At 40.6% G+C, this 23,649-nt stretch overlaps 1 protein-coding gene across 8 annotated transcripts in view; it reads right to left on the bottom strand.

Annotated features, from left to right (window-relative positions):
* Positions 1-23,649, bottom strand: part of LOC124077015 (protein HIRA) — a 206,389-nt gene that overhangs the window by 141,148 nt on the left and 41,592 nt on the right. For all 8 annotated transcript variants that reach the window (XM_058571732.1, XM_058571731.1, XM_058571730.1 and 5 more), the window contains 8 exons: positions 21,126-21,293; positions 18,492-18,605; positions 14,666-14,736; positions 14,013-14,118; positions 11,803-12,018; positions 10,372-10,457; positions 5,668-5,865; positions 3,607-3,768 (listed from right to left, as the gene is read on the bottom strand). In XM_058571732.1, coding sequence (XP_058427715.1) covers positions 3,607-3,768; positions 5,668-5,865; positions 10,372-10,457; positions 11,803-12,018; positions 14,013-14,118; positions 14,666-14,736; positions 18,492-18,605; positions 21,126-21,293 — 1,121 coding nt within the window. The remainder of the gene's footprint in view (positions 1-3,606; positions 3,769-5,667; positions 5,866-10,371; positions 10,458-11,802; positions 12,019-14,012; positions 14,119-14,665; positions 14,737-18,491; positions 18,606-21,125; positions 21,294-23,649) is intronic.

Genomic DNA, 23,649 nt, shown 5'->3' with positions numbered 1-23,649 from the left:
TCTACTTTTTGATTATTATGAGTAGTAACGATATGAATCTTTGTGTACAAGTTAATGCATTAGCATATGCTTTCAATTCCATTTGAGGGACTGCTAGACTGTTTTCCAAAGCAGCTGAACAATATTCCCTCCAGCAGTATATGAGGGTTCCAAGTTTTCCCTATCCTCACCAATACTTATTTAAAATTTTTTTTTTTAGTTGTAGATACATAATATCTTTATTTATTTATATGTGGTGCTGAGGATAGAACCGAGTGCCTCATATATGCGAGGCAAGTGCTTTACCACTGAGCCACAGCCACAGCCCCTCACCAATACTTATTATCTGACAATCTGATCTTATGATTTCAGCTACCTTAATTGATGTGAAGTGATATCTTATTATGTTTGGTATGTGTGTGTGGTGGTGGGGCGGGGCAGAGATACTGGGATTGAACCCAGGGCCCTGCACATATTAGGAAAGTGCTCCCACCCTCAGTCCTTTATTTTATTTAGAATGAGTCTTGTTGTCTAGGCTGGTCTTCAGCTTGTGATCCTCTTGTCTCAGCTTCTAGGTAGTTGCGATTACAAGTGTGTGCCACCACACCCAACTAATCATTGTACTTTTGATTTGCATTTCACCCTGATGGCTCATGACGTGGTTATGACTCTTTTGGCAGTACTCCTGTAACCCATCAGTGCTGTACTGCTGAGACACATCCTTAATCCTTTTTATTTTAAGTCAGGGTCTTGCTAAATTGCTGAGGCTGGCCTTGAACTTGGGATCTGCCTTCCTCAGCCACCAGAGTTGCTGGGATTACAGGCATGCACCACCTGACGGGCCATTTCTGTATCTTCTTAGGAGAAATTTGTATTTAAATTTTTTGCCCATTTAAAAACTGCATTATTAATCTTTTTATGGTTGAACTGTGAGAGTTCTTTATTATACTTTAGATCCTCAAACTTAAACAGATGTTATTTTCAAATATTTTATCCTCAATCTATGGGTTGTCTTTTTACTCTGATCATGTCCTATGAAGCTCAATTTAAATTTGATTAAATCCCAGTTTCCTTTTTTATTTTCCCTTAGTTGTCTGTGCTTTAAGTATCATATTTGAGAAACAGTTGCTTAATCCAAGGTCACAGATTTCTATGCTTTCTTCTAAAAGTTTTATAGTTTTAATTCTCACACTTAGTTCTATTTTGGTTTATCTTTCATGATTTTAAGTGTATCTATTGTTTCCATCTGAAAATTCTATAATCAGAGGTTAAATGAAGTCTAAACTTCTTACTCATCCTGTCCCTGATATTTGGGCATACTGCATTCTTCATATATTTTGTTACTTTCAATCTTAAATTCATTTTTGTGGTCCTTTATTGGTGGAAATGCTGCCTAGAACAGAAATATCTCTGCTGGGTGGATCTGCTTCAAGTACCTATGAATGTTAACTAGATAAGTTTTGTTCTGTGTTCATTTTTATTGGCATTTCATTTCATGGCTGGTGATTTCTGGATAATATGGGTAATGTTAACTCGGCCTAGAATCCACAAGGATAGGCCTGTGGTAACAGACTCAAAATGAGGCATTCCAACTTCTCTGCCGTATGTCTGGCTGCCAGTCAGGTTTTCTTTAGCGCCAACTTCTTATTAGAAATGTCCTTTTTCAAGTGGCTTCACTTTATGCTGATGACTTAATTCCAACTCCTACATGGTTCAAGTACAACACTCTGAACTGACTGATGGTGGCCATTAAAATTCAAGGCCCTGGAGCAGGGTGCAATAGTGTACGCCTAATAATGACTTTAGAGGTTGAAGCAGGAGGATTGCAAGTTTGAGGTCAGCTTCAGCAACTAAGCAAGGCCCTAAGGCACTTAGTGAGACCCTGTCTCAAAATAAAAACTAAAAATTAGAGCTAGGGATGGTAGTATAGCAACCCTGGATTCAATTCTCAGTACAAAAATAAAAAAAGTAAGGCCCTTAGTCATGAGGTTGGCAGCCCCTAAGCCCAACACCTACAGTGAGCAGTGTGGTCCTGCCCACTGCTCAGTTTTTTTGTTCACTTTTAGATTTTGGCTCCTAGGAGCCAGATGCAGTGGTACATGCCTGTGAGACTAGCTACTTGAGAGACTGAAGCAGCAGGAGGATCATAAGTTTGAAGCCAGCCTGGGCAACTTAGCAAGGCCCTGTCTCAGAATAAAAAATAAAGAGGTCTAGAAATGTAGATCAGTGGTAGAGTACCCCTGGATTCAATCCTCAGCACCACTAAAAAAGAAAAAAACATTAGCACCTAGATTTAATCCAACACTTATGAAGTGTGTACTAGCAGGAAGGCTTTCAGATTCTTCCAATTGCTGCACAGAAAAATTACAAGTAAAATAATCATATTAAATTTTTTATACTAGAGCAAGCATGTTACATTACAGAGTAGAAGATTCCACAATAAGTTCACAAAACTTGAAGGGAGTATCTTCCCATGATGGCCCACAGGGAAAACAAATCCTGCACAGACAAATGGTTTTTTTAAATATTTTTTTAGTCATAGTTGGACATAATACCTTTATTTTATTTATTTATTTTTATGTGGTGCTGAGGATCGAACCTAGCGCCTCACAAGTGCTAGGCGAGTGCTAGACCGCTGAGCCACAACCCCAGCCCAAATGGTTTTGTGATCATCAGCAAAGTCCTAGGGGACAGCAAGCTGTGGTTTTAGTTCCAAGACATGGATGACTGCAAGTGCCCCTCTTATTTGGCACCTATTTGCTTTGTGGCTGTTTTAAGAGTCTCTGACCAATATTCCTGTACTGGACTATTGGTGACACAGGCTGGGTTTTGTGTGCCCAGGGCTGCCAAGTGAGCCCTAGTTGCCCTGTAGTAGGACACAACCCTGAGAGTATAGCTCTTGTGTTCAGCCCTTATGGAGGAAAGTGGTCCAGCCCATGTCTAGCTCCCCAACCCTGGACCCTCTGGGATGTACAATATGCTCCCTTCTGTGGCAGGCTTGGAGGGAAGGCCCTCCCAGGAGGCAGAGAAGCTCAGTGCCAATGGCAGAGGTTGCACATACTTGCTTTAGCTGCCCTGGGAAGATGCTCTCTTGCAACCACAGCAAATAAAGAACTATAGCCCACTTATCTTTGCTGCTGTGTACTAGAGAAGTATAGAAAATGAATTAGTAGCACCCAGTCTATATGAGCACAGAAGCCCATCAAACCTCATAAAAATCTCATCTAGATGTCACTTGTATCTCAGCTTTCCACTTCTAGTCAGTTTCTGAGCAGAAGGTCATGACTTACACTGTGCAACAACATCAGAACCTTCCATCTCTCCAATCAATCTCTTTCTCTTCTTCTGGGCAAACTGGGCTCCACTCAAAGGACAATATTACTGTTCACACAGACTGCACTCAGCAGCACTTGTGCCTTTCCCCTTGATGTTCTTTTGCTCAGTATATTCCCCCACAGCTCCTTCTAGCCCCTCCCCACTTTAAGCAGCTCTTCTTTTCTCCTGGGAGCTAGAGGTTCACACCAGCTTCTGCAATTGTGATCCCCTGCAGGAGGCAGGCTGCCTGGAAGAACTGCAACTTAATGGCCCTTCTCTGGGCTCTTCAGGTTCCATGCATCCAACACCTACCTTTCAACAGCTGTCGAAGTCACACTTGTCAAGGAAGGAGCACCTGGCGTGGCTTTGGACCGCTCTGTGAATCGGGAGTCAAATGCTTTCATGGGTTCAATCTTGGACGGGGTTGTTAACACGGAGGGTGACAATGCAGCAGTAGTAGAGGTAGCATTCATACTAAAGGGTGAAGAAGATGGGAGGTACATCAAGCACAATCCCAAAGGGATTTGTAGGTGTAGGACTTAAGTTATTTGGAGCCTATGGAAAGGGGCACAAATATCAAACTTTTATAAGCAAAAAAAATTCCTGATTTATTTTTTAAAAATTTTATGCTGGAATTCTAAAAGTCTACATGAGAAAATCAACAGTAAATGCCTTCATATTTGCCTGTGTTTTGTTCTGAGAGCTTTTTGGAGTAGCTAACCATAGAGCCCCATCTCTACAACCTGAACACAGCATGTATCCCCCTAAACCACCCTAACCACTAACCTTTGCTACTTCTACACGGATTAGATGAGAAAAGTCCTCACTCAGGTTTCTGAAGCTTTGGTCTGTTTTTGGCCTTCATCCTTGGCCTAGCTAGCCCTTCCATCCAGAATGGCCCTCTCATTTCTCACTGTGACAATGACATATTCTTAGGACTCTCCTCCAAGTTTTCACCCCATAGCCCTTGCTTTCTATTCCACAGAGAAAGGAGAGGCCCAGGCATGAGGTTCCCCAGCTTCCCCCCCTGCCCAAGTCTATCCCATACCCTTGGGCCCAAAGCCCCTGGGCCTCCAACTGATTCCATGCAGACTAACACCTCCATCCCTATCTGCTTGGATCCCATACCAGATGCCTAGTAGTCACCCTGGACAGCACTTTCCTCCTGTAAGATCAATCTCTGAAATGTTTCTCAGCTCTGGTGCTATTTGTCTTTCCCAGACACCCTTCCTCCTTCGATGCTTTATTTCCCAACTGTTCTTGCTGCATTGTCTCCTCTTCTGATCTACCTCAGAGTTCCCTAAGAGGAATGCCTTTAATGCTTATTGTGTCTCCATGGTCCCAATGTAAAAGCAGAAGGCTATGTAACACAGGACCTTATCACCAACCCACAGAGAATCATTTCCACAGTTATCAGCCAAGGACTAAATTTGGGCACCAATGCTATTGGAACCATCTTCTTAAAATGCAAGTCCAAACCCTTCTGTGTCTCCACTCAGCAAAACCCAGATTATCTGGTTCAGCACAGGAACCCAGTCTCTCTCCTTTCTTTCCTGGCTCTCCTCAGAGCCTCAGAGTTCTGCTCTTGTCACTGCCACACTCCACAACGGCTTATATGGGCCCTGGGCTGGGCAAACTTCTGAAAAGCCTCCCTGAGATCTGCCCATCAATCCCCCTGATAGCTAGGCATTTGTGCATAGGGACTCCAGGAGCTACCCTTCAACCCTGTGGTTGCTTTTTCCTCATCAGCCCACATATTTATTCCTTGAGGACAAGAACCCACCAATCAATCCCCTATGGAAACCAGATACCTGCAGTGTGTAACCCAGAGCAGTGTGGAGCAAATGCTCACTTCTGGCTCTTATTTATGCTCACCTGGTCCTTTCTGACTTCCAACTTGGTTTGGAATGGTCAGTGAGGATACAGGCTCTCTGAGTAAATATGATTCTGACAGTGTCAGGGAATTTGTGTGTCTGCACAAAAGTGCGTGCCTGGGACGAATAATGAGCAAGGATTACAGCACAGAGAAGTGCTGTAAAAGCCCTAGAAATGCAAGGCTACAAACAGTGTAGATCTGCCAAAAGGTAGGGCTGACCCTGTGACAGGTAGCATCTCACTGGCAGGTACCCAGCCTCCATATCCTGCACCATGGTTGGCCATGAAACCATCTTTGTGATGATCCTTATAGTCCTATGCTTCAGAGACTTGCCTGAACAATTCTCCCTTCCAAATAGCCCCTCATTTAAAATCAAGCATTTCTTTCTTTTGTTTTATTGAAGGGCCACAAAGTGAGAAGAGAATGAAATTCTCATCCCTGTAACCATGTCCAAACCTAAACTTTCCCCAGGGACAGTGATCTTGGCACCCACTAACCTGTCCTTACTGACAGACTCGCCTGCAGGCCTGGCACTGGCAGCTGCCACAGGCTCTGTGCAAGGCTTCGAGGCGCCGAAGGAGTTGGGGGTACTGGAGTCCAATGGCAGTAGCTGCTGACTGCTATGAGAGGAGAGCATGGTGCCTGCCAGTGAGCCCGAGAGTGGGATGCTGTTAAAGAATGCCGTGGAGAAGTCCCTGTTGCCAAGCAAGAACAAAAGTCAGCGAAAAAATCAGATGCTGTACCAAATATTTCATACCTTCTAAATAACATTTTTCTGGGTCCAGAGGCAATGTATTTTCATGGTAGGTAGATTGGAAAGTTACAGCAAATTCAAATGAAAATGAAAAGTATCTAATACAATATATTTAACTGAATCTAAGATGCATTAGTACTATATGTATCACTGAGACAACAATGCTACTTTTATAATTGTCAGATGCCATTTAAGACTGTATGATGCACCCTCATCTTAGGAGTTACACTTTGTAATCAGGTATGTCAGAATGAAGGAAATGCAGCATAGTGAGAAAGCCTTCCTACTGGATAGATGTTAACACAATTTACCTAACCAAGCCTCTACCAAGAAACAACTCTTTCTGTGACAGATAATGTTGCCACAGGAAGGAAGATTGTTAAGACTGAAGGTCCTGGGCCAGACCAGCCAGGGCTGACGACTCTGCCATTCGTGAGCTTATGATCTTGTGTGTTTTAATGACATCTATGGTGCCTCAGGTTTCTGTCTGTAAAACAGAAAGTGCTAGGACTCTTCTCATGGGATTGTTTTCCAGACTGAAAAAAGTTGAGGTAGCACATACCTAGAACACAGAGTAGTTGCTCAAGACATCTAGAATTATAGTAACTGCCATTACATCTGTTGATTCACAAATTACATGGATTAAATACCTACAAGTGGAATTGGAGCAGCAAATGGAAAGTTTTTTCATGATTTATAATAAACATTTCTAAGGTTCCCTCCTTAGAGTTTTCTATTACAAGCCATTTTTAAGAGTTCTTATTTTCCCACTTCAATGAAGTTTTATGAAATTTCATGAGTTGTCAATCTGATGGATAAAAAATGATATCTTACTACAGTGTTGGTTTGCAATTATTCTGATGCAAGATTAAATATTTTTCATATTTGATTTCCTTTTTTGTGAACTCTCTTCATGTTTCATATATTGCTCTATTTGACTACTGGTCCTTATCACTGATTTTAAAGAAATATATATATATATATATATATATATATAATTATATATATATATTTTTTTTTAACCCACCATTCTTTATACAAGTAGGAAATATTTTCTCAGGAAGTTGTGTTTTGATTCTTTATGATCCTTTTTTTCCCCACCCAATACTGGGGCCTGAACTCCATCATTTGCACATGTGTTCTACCATTGAGCTACATTCCCAGCCCTTTTCATTTTGGAAGGGGTCTTGCTAAATTGCCTAGGCCAGTCTTGAATTTGCAATCCTCTTGCCTCCATCTCCTGAGTGGCTGGGGATCATAGGTGTGTGGCACTTTGCCCAGCTATTTTTCTTTGTCAGAAAGATTACTTTTATGTGGTATAAATTTTGTGTTATTTGCAGAAAACTTTTTTACTTATTAAAATTATAAACAATTTTATAATTTTATAGATTATAAAAATATTTTTTCTCAAAGACTCTTCTAAAATTTTAAACATCAATAACAAAAAAATTAGCCTCTGTGCTCATCAGTGTTTCTAATTATAAGTTGTATGGTTGGGATCCAGTTTGTTTTCTAGAGTGACAGGTAATTCTGATTTTCACTTATTGAATTAGCTAATGTTTCATTCCTGGTATGATATGGTACATTTGAAAATCCCTTTTGGGGAAAAATTTGGGTCTTTGGGAATTACATTACATTCCCTTGCTCTGACTATTCATGTATCAGTACTTCACTGTTTAAATTGTTATATTTTACGTGAGTTTTAATTTCTAGCTCAGCATGGTGGTATATGCCTATAATCCTAGGGTCTGGAAGCCAAGGCAGGATTGTAAGTCAAGATCAGTATCACCAATTTAGTAAGACCCTCAGCAACTCTCAAAATAAAAAAGACTGGAGATGCTGGGGTTGTGGTTTAGTTGTAGAGTGCTTACCTAGCATGTGTGAGGCACTGGGTTTGAGTCTCATAACCACATATTTATAAGTTCATTAAATAATGGTCCATCAATAACTAAATATATATATTAAAAACAAAAGACTGGAGATTTGGGGATATAGTTCAGTGGTAAAGCATCCCTGGTTAAATCCTCTGCGGAATTAAAAAAAAAAAAAGAGGATTAATTTAATTTCTGGTGTGGTTAGTCTCCCAATTAATCTTTTTAAATTTTCCAAAAAATATTTTTCTATTTTCACACATAACTTTAGAATTTAATATGTTAAGGAGGAACTGCCATCTTTATGACACTGAGTCTTACAAGCTAATGAATGGTATGTATTTCCAGTTTTCTTTCTTTTGAGTTTTCTTTATAAATATTTACATTTCTTAGCCTAATGCAATGGTGTGTTACTTTTTCATTTAGGATTTTACACCGACATTCAGAAATGAAATAAGATTAAAATTTATTATGTTTTACCTTTATTAGTATTAATATTAGTATTACCTTTACTTTATTAGTTTTAATTTTTTGGAGACAGAGTCTCATGTTACCTAGGCTGGTCTTACAACTCTATAGTGATCCTCCTCTCCTGCTTCAGTCTCTTAAGTAGCTAAAACTATAGGCATGTGCCATAGTACCTGGCTATCTTGGTTACATTTTGATGAAAATATTATGTTCTTTAAAAAAAAAAAATCGTGATTCTGGAAGTCAAACCCAGGACTAAGTAAGTGCTCTACCACTGAACTATATGCCCAGTTTCAGTTATCTGTCTGTTCCTTAAAATTTTGTTATGCTTTCTTGGTGAAGCTTTCTTACTTTGATGACTTTTGGTGGATTTAGGTTAACTTTTTGATAGCATCTCAATTTCTTCTACAACAATTTGGCAGTTTTAGTAATCTTATTATTTTCCTCAAAATTCATCTACTTTCAAATTTATTTGCACAGAGTTCAGCAAAGAAATCTATTATCCTTTTGATTTATTCTTATCTGTTATTATTTCCTACTTGCAACTACTTTGGATATTTGTGTTTTTTCTTTCTTAATTAAGCAAATAATTACCTATTTGGTTGCTATTTGTTTGAACATGAGAATCAGGACAGTGAGAAAGCCTTTAAAACAAAAGAAATCAAGTTTTGATACCAGGAATATATACCCAATAGCAAAAAGCTGGCTTAAGGCCAGACAGAAAGCTCCCTACCTCCTTACCATTTAAACCTAGAAGGATCCACAGAACAATAGTACCATCATTATTACCACCTCCCTCACTCCCAGAGGCTTAACAGTATACAAAGCTCATTCACACACTGGTCTCACTTGAACCTTATAAAAGCTAGGCACTTGGCCTTATTGCTTGTAGGTTCACAAGAGGAAACAGGCTTGGTTAAAGGCAAATCATTGTTCTGGAAAGAGTCAGAAGACCTGGTTCTGGTCAGGTCTCTGCCTTCTGGGAGACTCAGTGTCCACACACCTAACGTGAGAGGCTGGGTTAGCACATCTCTTCAGTTTTCAAGGAAGATTTAAAACAGCTAATGGATGGACAATGGCAAAGTGCCAAGGACTACTATGTGTGGTCTCCATGAAGGACTTCTTGATGCTCAGTGCAGAGTCTGTACACAACCTAGAGTGAGATGCTGTGATTATAGGGTTCTTTTCTTTCATACAGGGCCTTATCATTCTTTAAATCAACATATATTGTTTCTGGAGAATGACCAATATAAAGGCAACTCTGATTTCAGACACTGAGACAACTGTAAAAGGTGAACGAATCCACATGCCTTCTTTTTGCCCCCATAGGGAATGTGTCCCAGAGACCTACTCTCTGCCAACAGTTCTGCTTTCAAGAATTATTCTGTAAAAACAGTCTCAAAGAGTATGCTCAAAAAGTCATTTACATCACAAAAAACTGGACACAAACTATAAGTCCACAGTTAAGGAGCTAGTTCAGTAAATAATTGCATTCATAGGACAGCAATCTGGATAATCAGCAAGCAAATGCTTCAGAGGACTATTTATTAAAGTAGGTGAAAAGTCAAGATACAGTAACAAGTGGGGAAAAAGACTGGAAATACAGATATCAAAATGTTAACAGGATTATATTTAAGAGAATTGATTATGAATAAAGTTTATATTTTTCTTTGGGCTTTTACTTTTTCTAAAATTTTCATGAAATATAAAAATTTCACCCCCCCCCACACACACACCTTTCATAATCAGAAAAGGTTATAAAAAGAAAAAAAAAAATCAGTCTGACTTCTTTTCCTGTGTCTTCCAGTGCCTTACCAACACTGAAGTACAGTAAATATGTGTAGATCTGAGAAAGCATCCTAGCCTATAGGCTATCTCAGCCTTCTGCCCTTTCACATGAGTCAAGTATGCACAGAGCTTGGTGAGGAACTTTGAAGGACTTTGAGGCTGGTGGAAGGCTGGGCTTGACTTTTTTGCTTCCACATTCTAGGAGTCAAGTTGACCCAAGAGTCTGTGAAGGCCCTAACTATGAGAGTGCTAACTGGTGAAAGGAGAGAGGAAGGTCTCCCCAGATAAGGTCACATAAAGCTTGGTGAATGAATGAGTACCCAGTGTCCAGCTGAGCTATGCAGAGAGGCGTGATTCTTCTTCGACCATCTGCTGTCCGAGTCTCAACTTGTTTCTTCAAAAGATTCTGGCAAAGTAGAGTTATATAAATGAATGGAAAAGTCTCTGCCAATTATCTCCAAATATCAAAAAATAAAGTTGCTTATTTTTTTTCTTTTTGTGATAAGAACACTTAGCATAAGATCTACCCTCTTTGTAACATAGTACTGTTAATTGTAGGCATTATGCTATACAGTAGATCTCTAGGACCAAACAACTTAGACTTTGTACCCTTTGACTAATACCTCCCTGTTTCCCCTTCCCACAGGCCCTGGCACCCACCATTCTCCTCTCTGTTTTTGTGAGTTTGACTATTCTAGATTCCACATATCAGTGGTATATAGTATTGGTCTTTCCATGCCTGGCTTTTTAAAGTTGTAAACATTAAATTGTTGTAAACAATTTAATTTTAATGTTTAAATACATATAGCTTTTTATATGTCAGTTACACCTTTCTACAGTGGGTGAAAATAATAAGGCTTCTAAGAAAATGTATTCTAACTTCCCTTTTTACAGTTTTTTTTTTTTTTTTTGTACAAAATTAAACCAGTTAGTTAATCAAAGAATAGGCATTTTTTATCAAGGTATGTACTTGACTTCAGGCACAGTAGAGAAGCAGACAAAAAGCACCCAGTTAAAACAGCTCCAAGCACCTATCTATCATCAGCACCACATGTGGTACTGTGACCAAATCCCAGGACTGTAAGCACATGCCAGGCTGGACAACATCTGACAGCTCTGGGGTTCCGTGAGGAAACTAAAGGACTGAAACTGAATCTGTGGGCACACTCTCATCATTAAGCTGGTGATTTTCAAACTGACTTTTTCCATAGAGTCCCTTCTTTTGTGAAAGGTTTTTATTTATACACTCTGTCTGAATTACCTAGGGGAGGTCTTTCAACCCACAAAAGCTCCTGGAGATGGTTTAAATTCTAGGGTAAGCTCAACATTTCCTACTCTACTCTTATCCCATTTCTAATCCCCTGCTCCTACCAGTGAAATGTAGGTATTTCCAAATTAAGATGGGGAAACCACAAGTTTCCTAAGGGCAGAGCCTAAAACACACTGTTCTCAGTATGTAGAAATTCCTAGAAATATGATCAGGTGAAGGTTTGGTAAGAGATGAACTGTAGGGCTCCCTGGTACAAGGCAACTTTGGAAAAAGGTGCTTTAAGCCCCATTATTGTCTTATGCAGGTTCAGGTACTAGGACCAACTGGCCCCATGCAGGTTAACTATGGATCCTGCACCAGGCTCAGTACCTTCTTCACCTCATTCATGACTATGGTCACATCTTTGTGCCCTATCCAAGCTGTACCTGCCTGTTCCCTTTTCCTTGTCCCCTGGGTATATAATCCTGGGTTAAGCCCTCACCTTCCTAATATCTTCCAGACTCTCCCCGTTGACAACACCCGCGACTGAGGATGCTGAGCCCATCTCTCTGGCTGCGGCACTCTTCTGGTCTAACTGCTGCTGTTGCTGCCTCCGTTGGTACTTGAGCATCTCTGGGTTCTCGATGACAGCTGTGGAGAGCTGGGCCTCAGTCATGATGGCCAGGCTCTTGCCATAGGTGGACTGGTGAATGCGGCTCTGTGGAAAGCAGGGAAAGGTTCTATACACTGGTATATCACTATGGTTAATGCTGCCCATCATGAGTGCACTGAGGCACAGGTTTTCCTGGCTCTGAAAGCAAAAAGGCTGGGAGGCTAGCTCTCCATCACCTCCCACCCAATTCTACCTGTCCCTCATTAGACAGCTCTGATGGAAGTCTCAGATCGTCACTAGATGTTTACAGACTACTATGTATCTATTGCAGGGGATGATGGTGAATACTGACAAGAAAATTCATGGTGTAAAACAAATAGCAATAAATACCACCTCAATTGGTGCAGATAACCAAACTGCTAACTCAAGGTTCTTAAGTAACTCAAAGCACCTAAATATTCTCAGGGTACCAGATACTGAAAGCAAGAGTCTACTTTCACTGCTCTTATCAGATGGCAGCCACCATGGTGGGATAGTTTCCACGGGACAAACAGTGTCTCTAAGAGCAAGGAAGATTGGCACATCAGACCTAGGGAGACCCTTCTCTGCTCTCCCATGGTCTCTCTCTTCTTCTCTGCTCTCCCTTGGTCTCTCCCTTAAGATGCCCGGATCCTTCTGAGCAGGATCCTTTCCCATCCTCCTAGGCCCCATTAATTCTGTGCCATAACAAGCTAAATAGCAACCCCAAGAGAAAAGACAGTGTCCCCAGCATATTGTAGTAACTGGTACTCATGAAAGTGTGATGAGGAACAGATTAACACAAAGATGTGCAAATGACCAGACCTATCTTGCCAAGAACAGGGCAAGAACAGTTAATAGGCATGCTTCACAGCAGAGGATGCTGGGAAGGAGGAGACAACTTTCCAGGAGAGGGGCTTTGGAACTTAATCCTGCCAGGCTTAGGTATAGCCAAGAAGCTTCCTCCTTTGACAGCTTGGCTCCTAAACAGCCCCTGGAATCTCAGCCAGAATTCAGAGTTTGGTCAAAATTTTCCTCGTGTAGTAACACAAGGTCACTGCTGATGATAACCCTAGCCAGATAGGGTTATTACATAGGCTTTCATAGTGATTCTCCAAGGAAGTATGCAGTGATCCCTGGGTACCTGATGACAGAGACAAGGTGGAATGAGGATCCCTGGCCACTGAGACACTCATTTCTTCATTGAAAAATGATTGCCAGATACTGTGCACAAGGCATATCTCTGCCCCAAAGGGTTTACTCTTAGCAGGTGTCACACAGCCAGTTAAGAGGGAGCTTCCCCCAGCAATAGGATCACTACAGAGAGAGATGCTGACCTACTCTGGGTTTTCAGAAGCCCTACATCTGAGTAAATGTTGGCAAATGTCTACTGATAGAAACCAAAGATTCCTAAGTCTATTGGTGGGTAAAGCAGAGTCTTTTTTAAAGCCTGGCAGAAGGATACACAGATGCCATGTTTCAGGCAGAGCACAAAAGAAGAGACTTGGCCCAAAGGCAGCAAGCCTAGTTCATGCTTTAGTTCTTGTACTTAAGGTTCACATGTGGTCACGGCAAAGGGCCATGCTATTTTCTAAGGCTTAGTTTCCTCATTGATGTAACAGATAAGGGTTGCCTTCAAGGATTTTGAATAGTTTAAATAATACATGCAAAGTACATGACCCAAAGTCTGACATTCAGTAAACGTTAAGAAATGTCCAATATTACTATTATAATTGCTGTTAAGTCAGTATAAGACAATGAGATGGGAAAAGTGACATACAGGGACCCCTTGGGAGTCACTCCAGCTCTCTCCCAGGGTGAAAATCTCCCACTGGTGGCTTGTTAATAGCATAAAAAATGGTCTCAAAGTTTTATTCTTAATTCCAGGACTTGTTTCTGACATGAATAGAGAATTATTAATTTATTTTTCAAAGAAGATAAGAATTACAATTTACAAAAGGCAAAGACCCTCTAATACTTAAAGAAATACCAATTCAGAAGAAGGTCCAATCAAATTGGTCTCCCAGAGTTATTGTGGCTATTTCTGTGGTCACGGAACATGTAAAAGTACAAGGACCTACCTTTTCCTCCTCACTGAGGGGGTCTCCAAGCTCATCCTGGGAGAAGTCGAGGAATGCCACAGAGCCATCCATGGAGCACACCAGGATGCCCAGCCCATTCAGAGTCCTGAAAGAGACAGCTGTCAACAGCCTGTGGACAAGTACCTGAGGCAGACAGAAATGCCACAATAGCCAGCCTGTGAGGATGGCTGAATAGTAATCTAGGTAGTTGCTGGAAACCCATGGTTCCCTTCTGAAGCTTGAAGATGGGATAGAGAAAGTGAAGCAATAATCACATTCCAGAGGGTCCCTGGTACCCTTCAGTTTTAGGCACATGTAAAATGCATCTCTTACCATGAATTTTGTAAAAATTTTCAACTTATTTCTTATTTTTTAAACCATTTACATAATATCTTAAGGAAGTATGTCTACTATAAAACTATGTGGATAACAGTTTTTCTGAGAAGGCATTTTTCTTTGGCATATCCTACCTTATAATATTGCATATTCTCACAATATCAGGCATAGAACTACTACTATTTCCTGAATCATGTATGAGTAGAACCTTGGGGGGTCTGTGCTGCCTTAGGAGGATGCTTTGGTTGCCTGGCCTTAGTCATATCCAGGAGATCTCAGATTTTTCATAGTTTATATACCTTAAGAATCCACCTTACCAGGAAATATCCATGATGGATTTGTCAAACAGCTCATGAATGACAACCAAAGGCCGTTTCAGACACGTGAGCTGCAAAATAAGGAGCAAAGGTTAATGGAATTGAGAACCCCTTTTTGTGTACTCAGCTCAGTTAATACTACCAGCCCAGAAGTCTTGGTCAGAATTTCTGCTGACATACATAGTATTCAACTCCATCCAGACAGCTACTGTGGGAAACGAAAGTCTTCCAGAAATATGTACACTATAGTGGTCCCATCTCAAGGCTTGCCATACTCTGGCAAGGCAGATGGCTTTATATATACAGGGCAGAGTGGAAGGGAATCATTCCAAGGAGGAGCTTAGAGGTTTTACCAAGCAGGGGATGAGGCTCAAAAAGAGCCCAGCTCATTTTCTCTGGGCCCATAAAGCTCTTGTACACATTACCCAAGGCATGGTGTAATCAGTTATCTTAAGTCATACAGGCTTACTCTGTAGTGTGTACAGATACCTGGTAAATACACAAAACTGTACAAATTGCCTTTAATCTAGACCCAAAGTTAATTATTGTAAAAATTGTTTTTTATACTGAGGATGGAACCCAAGTGTGCTTTATCATTAAGTTACATCCTCAGTCCTTAATTTTTGAGACAGTCTTGCTAAGTTGTTTACGGCCTTACGAAGTTGTTGAGACTGGCCTTGAACTTTCAATTCTCCTGCCTTAGCTTCCTGAGTCACTGGGATTACTTTGATGAACTATTTTGTTATGGTTTAACTTTTCCAAGTATTTATTTTTCTCTTAGAAATAAGGCACATAGTGTGTCTGCTTTTTTACTTAATGCACAGTGAGTATGTCATTGAATATCCTGTAAAAATATTGTTTGGATGACTACATAATAATCAGCATGTTCATGTTCACTATCTAGTCCTCTTTTGTTGACTGTTCTACAACTATGGTGAACTCCATCTCTTACATACAAGTGTCTGGCTACCCTGTTGCCGTGTCCTAAGCTACAGCGTCAGGGTTACCAGCACCCCAAGAGTTAATTCCTGCTTGGGGGTGTGAACTGGCTGGGAAAATAAAAAGCCTGAAAATAATCGATAAGGAACGAAAAACAAGAGGCAGAAAATAGTTTTAAGTGCTGGGGCCTGGTGGGTCTTCCAGCCCTGATGGGAACCAGAACTGAAAAAGGAAAAAGGCCCAAATTCTTTATTTAAGGGGAAATACATTAAAAGGTTTCAGTGAGGTAGGCTTCTTGAGGAAAACAGGATGAAGTTGGGAAAAATAAGTTGTTTGGGGCTAGGGAGGTTACCTCCAGGGGCTGCCTTTGAACCTAGGGCTGTGACCTAAGGTAGGGTGTCAGCTTTAATCTCAGCAATCTGCAACCAGTGGATTCACAACAGGAGTTCTCAAAAACGCAACCCCCTGCCTTATGATGGCTCAAACAAACCCATAATTCATACACAGCTTCCAACACTGCAAGATTGTGGGTTGAATGGGAACACACTTCTTTACAGATAATGGGCTCTGTCCTGGAGTTTCCAGGAGGCTGTGATGCTAAGCTTTACACTTAGAGCCTAAGATTGATGTGTGGTGAAGGAGGAGCTGTGCTCACTTAAGTCCGGGGAGGAAGCTCAAGTCTGAGCTACCTAATATCTACATTAAGAATCTTGTCCTCACCCTAATTCTAATTCCACAAAAATAATAGCTTTGCCTCTCTTTCCATAAATGTACCTAAGTACCCTAGAAACCTGGAGCCTGTGTGACCACCTGATCTTGGCATTCTAAGAAACATGAGCAGTACCATGAATGGTCCATGGGATGGGATAAACCAGGAAAAACACATCTTGAACTGGTCCCTGTGACACTAGGGTTCAGGTTCTAGGGTGGGTGTTAAATGAATACAGAATAGAAGGTCTCTGAGGAAAAATAAAGTCAGGCATGGTGGCACAGGTGTCATCCCAGTGACTCAGGCAGCAGGACAATCAAGTTTGAGGTTAGCCTCAGCAATTTAGTGCCGCAAAATAAAAACTAAAAAGCACTAGGGATATAGTTTAGTAGCAAAGCACCCCTAGGTTCAATAGATTTTTTTATAATAAATCTAGCCAGAAGATAACCTTCAAACCCATAACTTCAATTCCATTCTGTTTATGGAGAAGTTTAAAAAAAATTATTGTATGTACATCTGGCTTTATCAGATTTTTAAAAAAAATTTATGTTTTAGTTGTAGTTAAACATAACGCCTTTATTTTATTTATTTATATGTGGTATTGAGGGTCAAACCCAGGGCCTTGTACCTGCTAGGCGAGCACTTTTACTGCTGAGCCACAACCCCAGCCCACCTGGCTTTATTAGATTTTAAACCCAAGAGGGTTCAAGGAGGGACCTCAGGGCTCAGTGACACGGCCATGTCTTCTGCACTGCAAGTGAAAATGTCTCATGTCATAAAACATCAGCCTTAGCTCAGCACAGTGGCACATAGCTATAATCTCAGTGGCTCAGGAGGCAGAGGCAGGAGGATCGTGAGTTCAAAGCCAGCCTCAGCAAAAGCGAGGCACTAAACAACTCAGTGAGACCTTGTCTCTAAATAAAAAACAAAATAGGGCTGGGATGTGGCTCAGCGGTCGAGTGCTACTTGCGTTCAATGCCCGGTACACTCCCTGACACCCCCAAAATCATCAGCCTTTGAGCTAAGGAACTTAATACCCTTTCAGAGCTCTAACTTGAAAACTATCACAGTTTTATTCTTCAATTCTCATGTCTCAACCCGTCACTGAATATTTGCTGAGAATCTGCTTGGTGGAGGGCAGTAAGTTAGGAGCAGAAGGGGCATAGCACCTCCTCTTTGGGGTTGCTGTCTAGTAAGGAGTCATATGCTTAGCTTTAACAGAAACTGCCAAACACTTTCCTCACCAGTAATGTATTACTTCCAGCTAACCATATCATTGTCAATACTTGGTACTCTCTCTTTTGTTTTGGGTCCTGGGAATTGAACACAGGATTTTACTGAGCTACAACTGCAGCCCCGCTCTTTTTGTTAAATTTTAGTCATTTTCCTCCTAAGTATGTATTCAAAAAGACTTATTCAAGAATATTCTTTTCAGCTTTTGGTCATAACATCTCACAACTGGGACAATCTTAATATCCATCAAAAGGAAAATGCATTAAACAAATTGTGATATGTTCATACAGTGGAAGATTACATAAGCAATAACAGGAATAAACTATTGTCAGACATACACAACACACATGAATCTCAAAAACATTATGCCAAGGGAAAGAAACACAAGACACAAAAAGTAAACACTGCACAACTGATTTATATGACGTTCAAGAGCAGGTAAAACTCATCAAAATGAAAAGAGGCTGCTAAGGATGATTATCTTGGGGGTGGAGGGAGGATGGCTTCTTAATTGGTCAAGATCCCACCCTCCCTCTACCCGCACCAAGGTGGTAGTGATACTGGTGTAAACGTGCACGATAGTTCACTTAACTGTATCTACAAAACTGAATATGCTTCACATGTACTATATGTCAATACAAAGCAAGCAAATACACTACGCCAACTATAGTACTAACTGCTCTGGGTGCTGCCCCCCAGTCTAGATACAAGATCTGCTCTAGCTGGGGATTCAGCAGCCTTTTCTGGCTGTGTCAGTACTTCCTTCTATGCAGTAGGAAAGCCTGCAGATTTCTAGGAGGAGGGGCTGATCCCAGGTACACAGTGAAGTACATACTGAACATCATCAATAGCAGTGGGTCTCTCCTCCCTTCAAGGCTTCCAAGCTTGCCACTTTCCCAGTCCACACCTCCCACCCTACAGCAAAAGCTCAGTGTGGTGGCTCACCCAGACAGAGAGTGAGCGATCCTTGCTGCCAACAGCACAGCAGCAGTAAGGGCAGCTGGGCTTTGCAGAACTCCCATTCTTCTGTTTCTTTTTGAAGATTTTTGGGTTGAATTTCTAAAACCAAGTAACACATGTTAAAATGGTAATCATGCATCAAGTATATACCTCATGCCTAAGCATGAGAAACACACTGAAATCCCAAGCCACTGATAGGAGTTCCTCACAGAGCTTCTAGGCCCAGTACTGAGCATGCATTAGATAATTTTTATAACTACCTAGGAGGTATTTTGCTGATGGTGCACTGGAGACTTAGTGATGTCAGAAAACATGCAGAGTAACTAAATGAGTAAATGGTGGAATGAGGACTTGAAGTTAGTATTCCTAAATGCTCGATTTTTGGAGTTAGAAGCCAAGTCAAAGAGATGGGAGCTACTAGAACTGGTCCTATCAATTCCTCCTGGCTTGTCAGTTTCCTAGGACCTGGGGGAGAAGCTAAGCCTGCAAGGGGCTTCAGGGACCAGGACTTGCTTACTCTCCATCTCCTATGGGAGGCCAAAGGGACTGGCAGGAGAGAACTGATCCATGTAATTCCCTTTCATCTCAATATCTTTGTTGTCCACAGTCATACTTATCTAGCAGAAATGTGTTCAGCCAGGACTGGGGTTGTAGCTCAGCAGTAGAGCTCTCGCCTAGCACGTGCAAGGCCCTGAGTTTGATCCTTAGCACCACATAAAAATAAATAAACACAGATATTGATTCCAACTACAACTAAAAAAATAAATAAAAATAAATATTTTTTTAAAAAAGAAATGTGTTCAGCCAAAGAGGCTCATAAGATCTCCCAGGGGCCAGGCACAGTGGCACATGCCTGTAATCCTAGCAGTTTGGGAGTCTGAGACAGGAGGATCTTGAGTTCAAAGTCAGCCTCAGCAAAAGTGAGGCACTAAGCAACTCAATGAGACCGACTCTGAATAAAAATAATCAAAATAGGGCTGGGGATGTGGTTCAGTGTTTTAGTGCCCAAGTTCAATCCCTGATATCCCTCCATCCCCCAAAAAAGCCAATCTGAAAAAGCTACATGCTGTATAAATATGACACTCTGGGAAAGGCAAAACTGTGGACCTTTATTTTTTATTTTTAGTTGTTCAAAACATTACATAGTTCTTGACATATCATATTTCATACATTTGATTCAAGTGGCTATTTATTTATATGCAGTGCTGAGAACTTAACATACTATGCTAACTATAGTACTAACTGCATGTTTTCTCACCTCACTGAACTTCCCAAGAACTGAACCCCCCCCGCCCGCAAAAAAAACCCAAATAAATAAGTAAAAACAAACAAACAAACAAAAAACAAAAACAAAAAACCTCTCAGGGTAAGCTGGTTGCCTTTTGGAAAGGCTGTAAGCACCCTAAGACTGTTCTGGATTAAGAGGTGGGCAGGAGTTCCTGGAATTCCAAGTGAGGGCTTCTAAGTGCAGGGTCAGGTAACCTAGAGGGGTTTTCACTCCAGGGGACAGGCAGGAATGGCCAGGGTTATACAGAAATTGGAAAAAACAGAATCCTGGGCTTGAGTTTCCACTACTACTGGGTAGGCTGTAAAGCTACTCATTGAGTTTCTACTACTAATGAGTGGGCTTTATAAAGCTTTGTGAAGCTCTGTGAGCTTCCTATGAGGCATATATTATTTTCTCACAGAGCTGCTCTTAAAGTGACCATGAGAATCACAAGCAATGATTTTCAAACATTTTAGGAACAAGGCCCTTAGTTTCAAATAAAATCCAACATAGACTACAAGATAAAAATTTTGAGGAAGCAATATTTAACTACTATAAAATTTATTTTTTGAAGTACAATATATGATATCTACTTTTCAATTTAAACAAGTAATGATGAGCCCCTTTTGATCACGTTCCCAAATGATCTTACTCTGTCATCAGCCCAAACCCATCAATCTATTTATCTTGTTTGATTGCAAATTCTCAAAGGTTATTTGTAGCTACTTAACAGCTGGCCTTGGTTAATCTTAAGACACTCTTCAATTAAAGTGATCCATAGGGATTAATGGTCTCTCATGCCTGAAAGATTAGCAGTAGTTATCTGGAGACCTTCACCCTCCACATCAAGACCAGATGTGCAAACCAGTGACCACCAGCATAAGCTTGCACCTATGACTACTGCTGAAGGAAATGGAGATAAGAGCACTGTTTTGGGGGGTACCCAGAATCACTCTATGTTCAATGGAGTTACACAAGGGGGCACCATGCTGGAGCACCTGAGAGCAGACCTGAATATGGAAAACGTTGGTGTGGAATTACATTGTTCTAACCAAAGACTGATCTGGTGATATTTGCTATATTACAATTTGCATAAACAACCAACAAAAAAATCCATAGGTATTATATTTTGTAAAAGTAGTTTTAAAATATTTAAGTGTAAAGAATTTAAAATGAAGTAAACACCAACATATGCTGACTCTGAGTCCCATCACCTCAGTCCCTTGTGTGGCCCAGTCTTTAGGAGCCTCCCTGAACAGCTTTCTACCCCTCAGGCTCTGAGGACACATGTAAACCACTGTAGTAGAAGGTACTGACAGCTGCTGGGACTTCATAAGGCCAGGCACACTCACCACAACAGTTACAGCTTTCCGGTGTCCCACAAAGTCCATGTTGGTCTTCCAGCCCTCCCGTTCGATGATCTGGGCAGTGGGGCCAGAATTGTTCATTGCATGGGCAGACACAAGGTAATGCCCATCAGGTGACCAGCTGAGCCGCAGTACATGGGTCGTTCCTCCACACTGAAAGAAATAACTTTGCTTGAAAGGAGCTTAAAGTCAACTTTGTGACCAAAACTTGGGCCTCAAAGACAAAGTCAAACTGTGATTTACTAAGATATGATGATAGGGCATGAACCCCAAACTTCTGACTACACTGAGAGTTGTCAACCAGATGACACAACAAAAAGGGATCTCTGTCACATGAGCATGGGAACTGTGATATCTTCTACACTCCCATAGGACTGAACACAGAACAGCAGCACGGTGGGTATATGCTTGTGGGAATCAGCAGGAAGGCCAGTCCTTTGAAATGCCCAACTCCACATTCACCTACTGCTTCTGCACAGCACTGTTAATCCCAGCACACAGAGTCTATGAAACATCCTCAAGAAATGCTGCCACAGAGGCCTTCAACAAAATTCAGCACCCATTCATGATAAAAACACTAAAGAAACTAGGGAATCGAAGGAACCTACCTCAAGATCAAAAAGAATATATATGAAAAACCCAAAGCTAATCTCATAGTAAATGGGGAAAAACTGAAAATGTTTCCTTTAAAATCTGGAACAGAGAAAGATGTCCACTTTCACCACTCCAATTTAAGACAGTGCTTCAAATTTTAGCCAGATCAGTTAGGCAGGAAAAGAAATAAAGGGATAAAAATAGGAAAGGAAGAAGTTAAATTATCACTGCTTGCAGATGATATGATCCTGTATCTGTAAAAAACTCCATCAAAAGATTGTTAGAGCTAATAAACAAATCTGGCAAAGTAATAGCCTACAAAATCAACATACCAAAATCAATAGCTTTCATATACACCAACAATGAATCTGCTGAGAAAGAAATCAGGAAAACAATCCCATTTACCATAGTCTCAAAACAAAACAAAACACAACAAATACCCCAAAACAAAACCTAGGAATAAATCTAACCAAGAAGATGAAAAACCTCTACAATGAAAACTATAGAACATTGAAAAAGAAATTGAAGAAGACATAAAAGATAGACACAAAAAGACCTCCCACATTCATGGATGGACAGAATCAATTTTGTTAAAATGGCCATGCCACCAAAGCAATATACTGATTCAATGCAATCCCCTCAAAATACCAATGACACTCTTCACAGAACTAGAAAAAATAGTCAGAAAATTCATCTGGAAGCATAAAAGACACAGAATAGCCAAAGCAATTCTAAGCCAAGAAAGCAATGCTGGAGACATCACAATAACTGACTTCAAACTATATTACAGAGTTATAGTAACAAAAACTACATGGTACTGGCATAAAACAGACATAGACCAATGGTACGGAACAGAAAACACAGAGACAAACCCAAACATCTACAGACATATGAACCTTGACAAAGGTGCCAAAAACATACACTGGAGAGCCTTTTTAACAAATAATACTGAGACAATAGGTTATCCATATGTAGGAGAATGAAACTAGATCCATATCTCTCATCCTGCACAAAATTCTATTAAAAATGGACAAAGATCTTGTAATTAGACCAAAAACTATGTAACTCCTAGAAGAAAGTATAGGGTCAGTACTCTAACATACAGGCACAGGCAACAACTTTTTTCAACAGAACCCCTAAAGCTCAGGAAATAATGCCAAGAGTGAATAAATGAGATGACATCCAATTAAAAAGCTTCTGCACGGTAAAGGAAATAATTAGGACTATGAAGAAAGAACTTATAGAGTGGGAGAAAATCTTTGCTAGTTACTCTCTTGACAGAGGATTAATATCTAGAATATACAAAAACTCAAAAACCCCAAATAAACCAATTAATAAATGGACAATGAATTAAATAGATACTTCTCAAAAGAAGAAATATAGCCAGGTACAGTGGCACATGCCTATAATCCCAGCAGCTCAGGAGGCTGAGTCAGGAGGATCAAGAGTTCAAAGCCAGCCTCAGCAATGGCAAGGTGCTTAGTAACTTAAGTGAGACCCTGTCTCTAAATAAAATGCAAAATAGGGCTGGGGATGTGGCTCAGTGATTGAGTGCACCTGAGTTCAATCCCAGGTAACAAAAAAAAAAAAAGAAATATAATGGCCATATATATGAAAATGGCCATATATGAAAAAAATGGCCATATTTTTAGCATTTAGCATTTAGGGAAATGCAAATAAAAACTAAACTGAGATTTCATCTCACACCAGTTAGAATGGCAGTCATCAAGAATACAAACAATAAAACACTTTTTGCACTGTTGGTGGGACTGTAAATTAGTACATCATACTGCTATGTACATACTGCTATGTACATCAGTATGAAGGTTTCTCAAAAGGCCAGGCATGGAACCACCATATGATGCAGTTATACCACACTTCAGTATTTATCCTAAGGAACCGAAGTCATCATACT

This window comes from Marmota monax, unplaced genomic scaffold (genome assembly GCF_021218885.2).
Source record: "Marmota monax isolate L192 unplaced genomic scaffold, Marmota_monax_Labrador192_F-V1.1 WCK01_AAM20220418_F8-fsc00157, whole genome shotgun sequence".
In the NCBI taxonomy this organism is placed as follows: domain Eukaryota; kingdom Metazoa; phylum Chordata; class Mammalia; order Rodentia; family Sciuridae; genus Marmota; species Marmota monax.
Note: the sequence above shows the minus strand (reverse complement) of the source record. Positions and strands in the feature narration are given on the sequence as shown.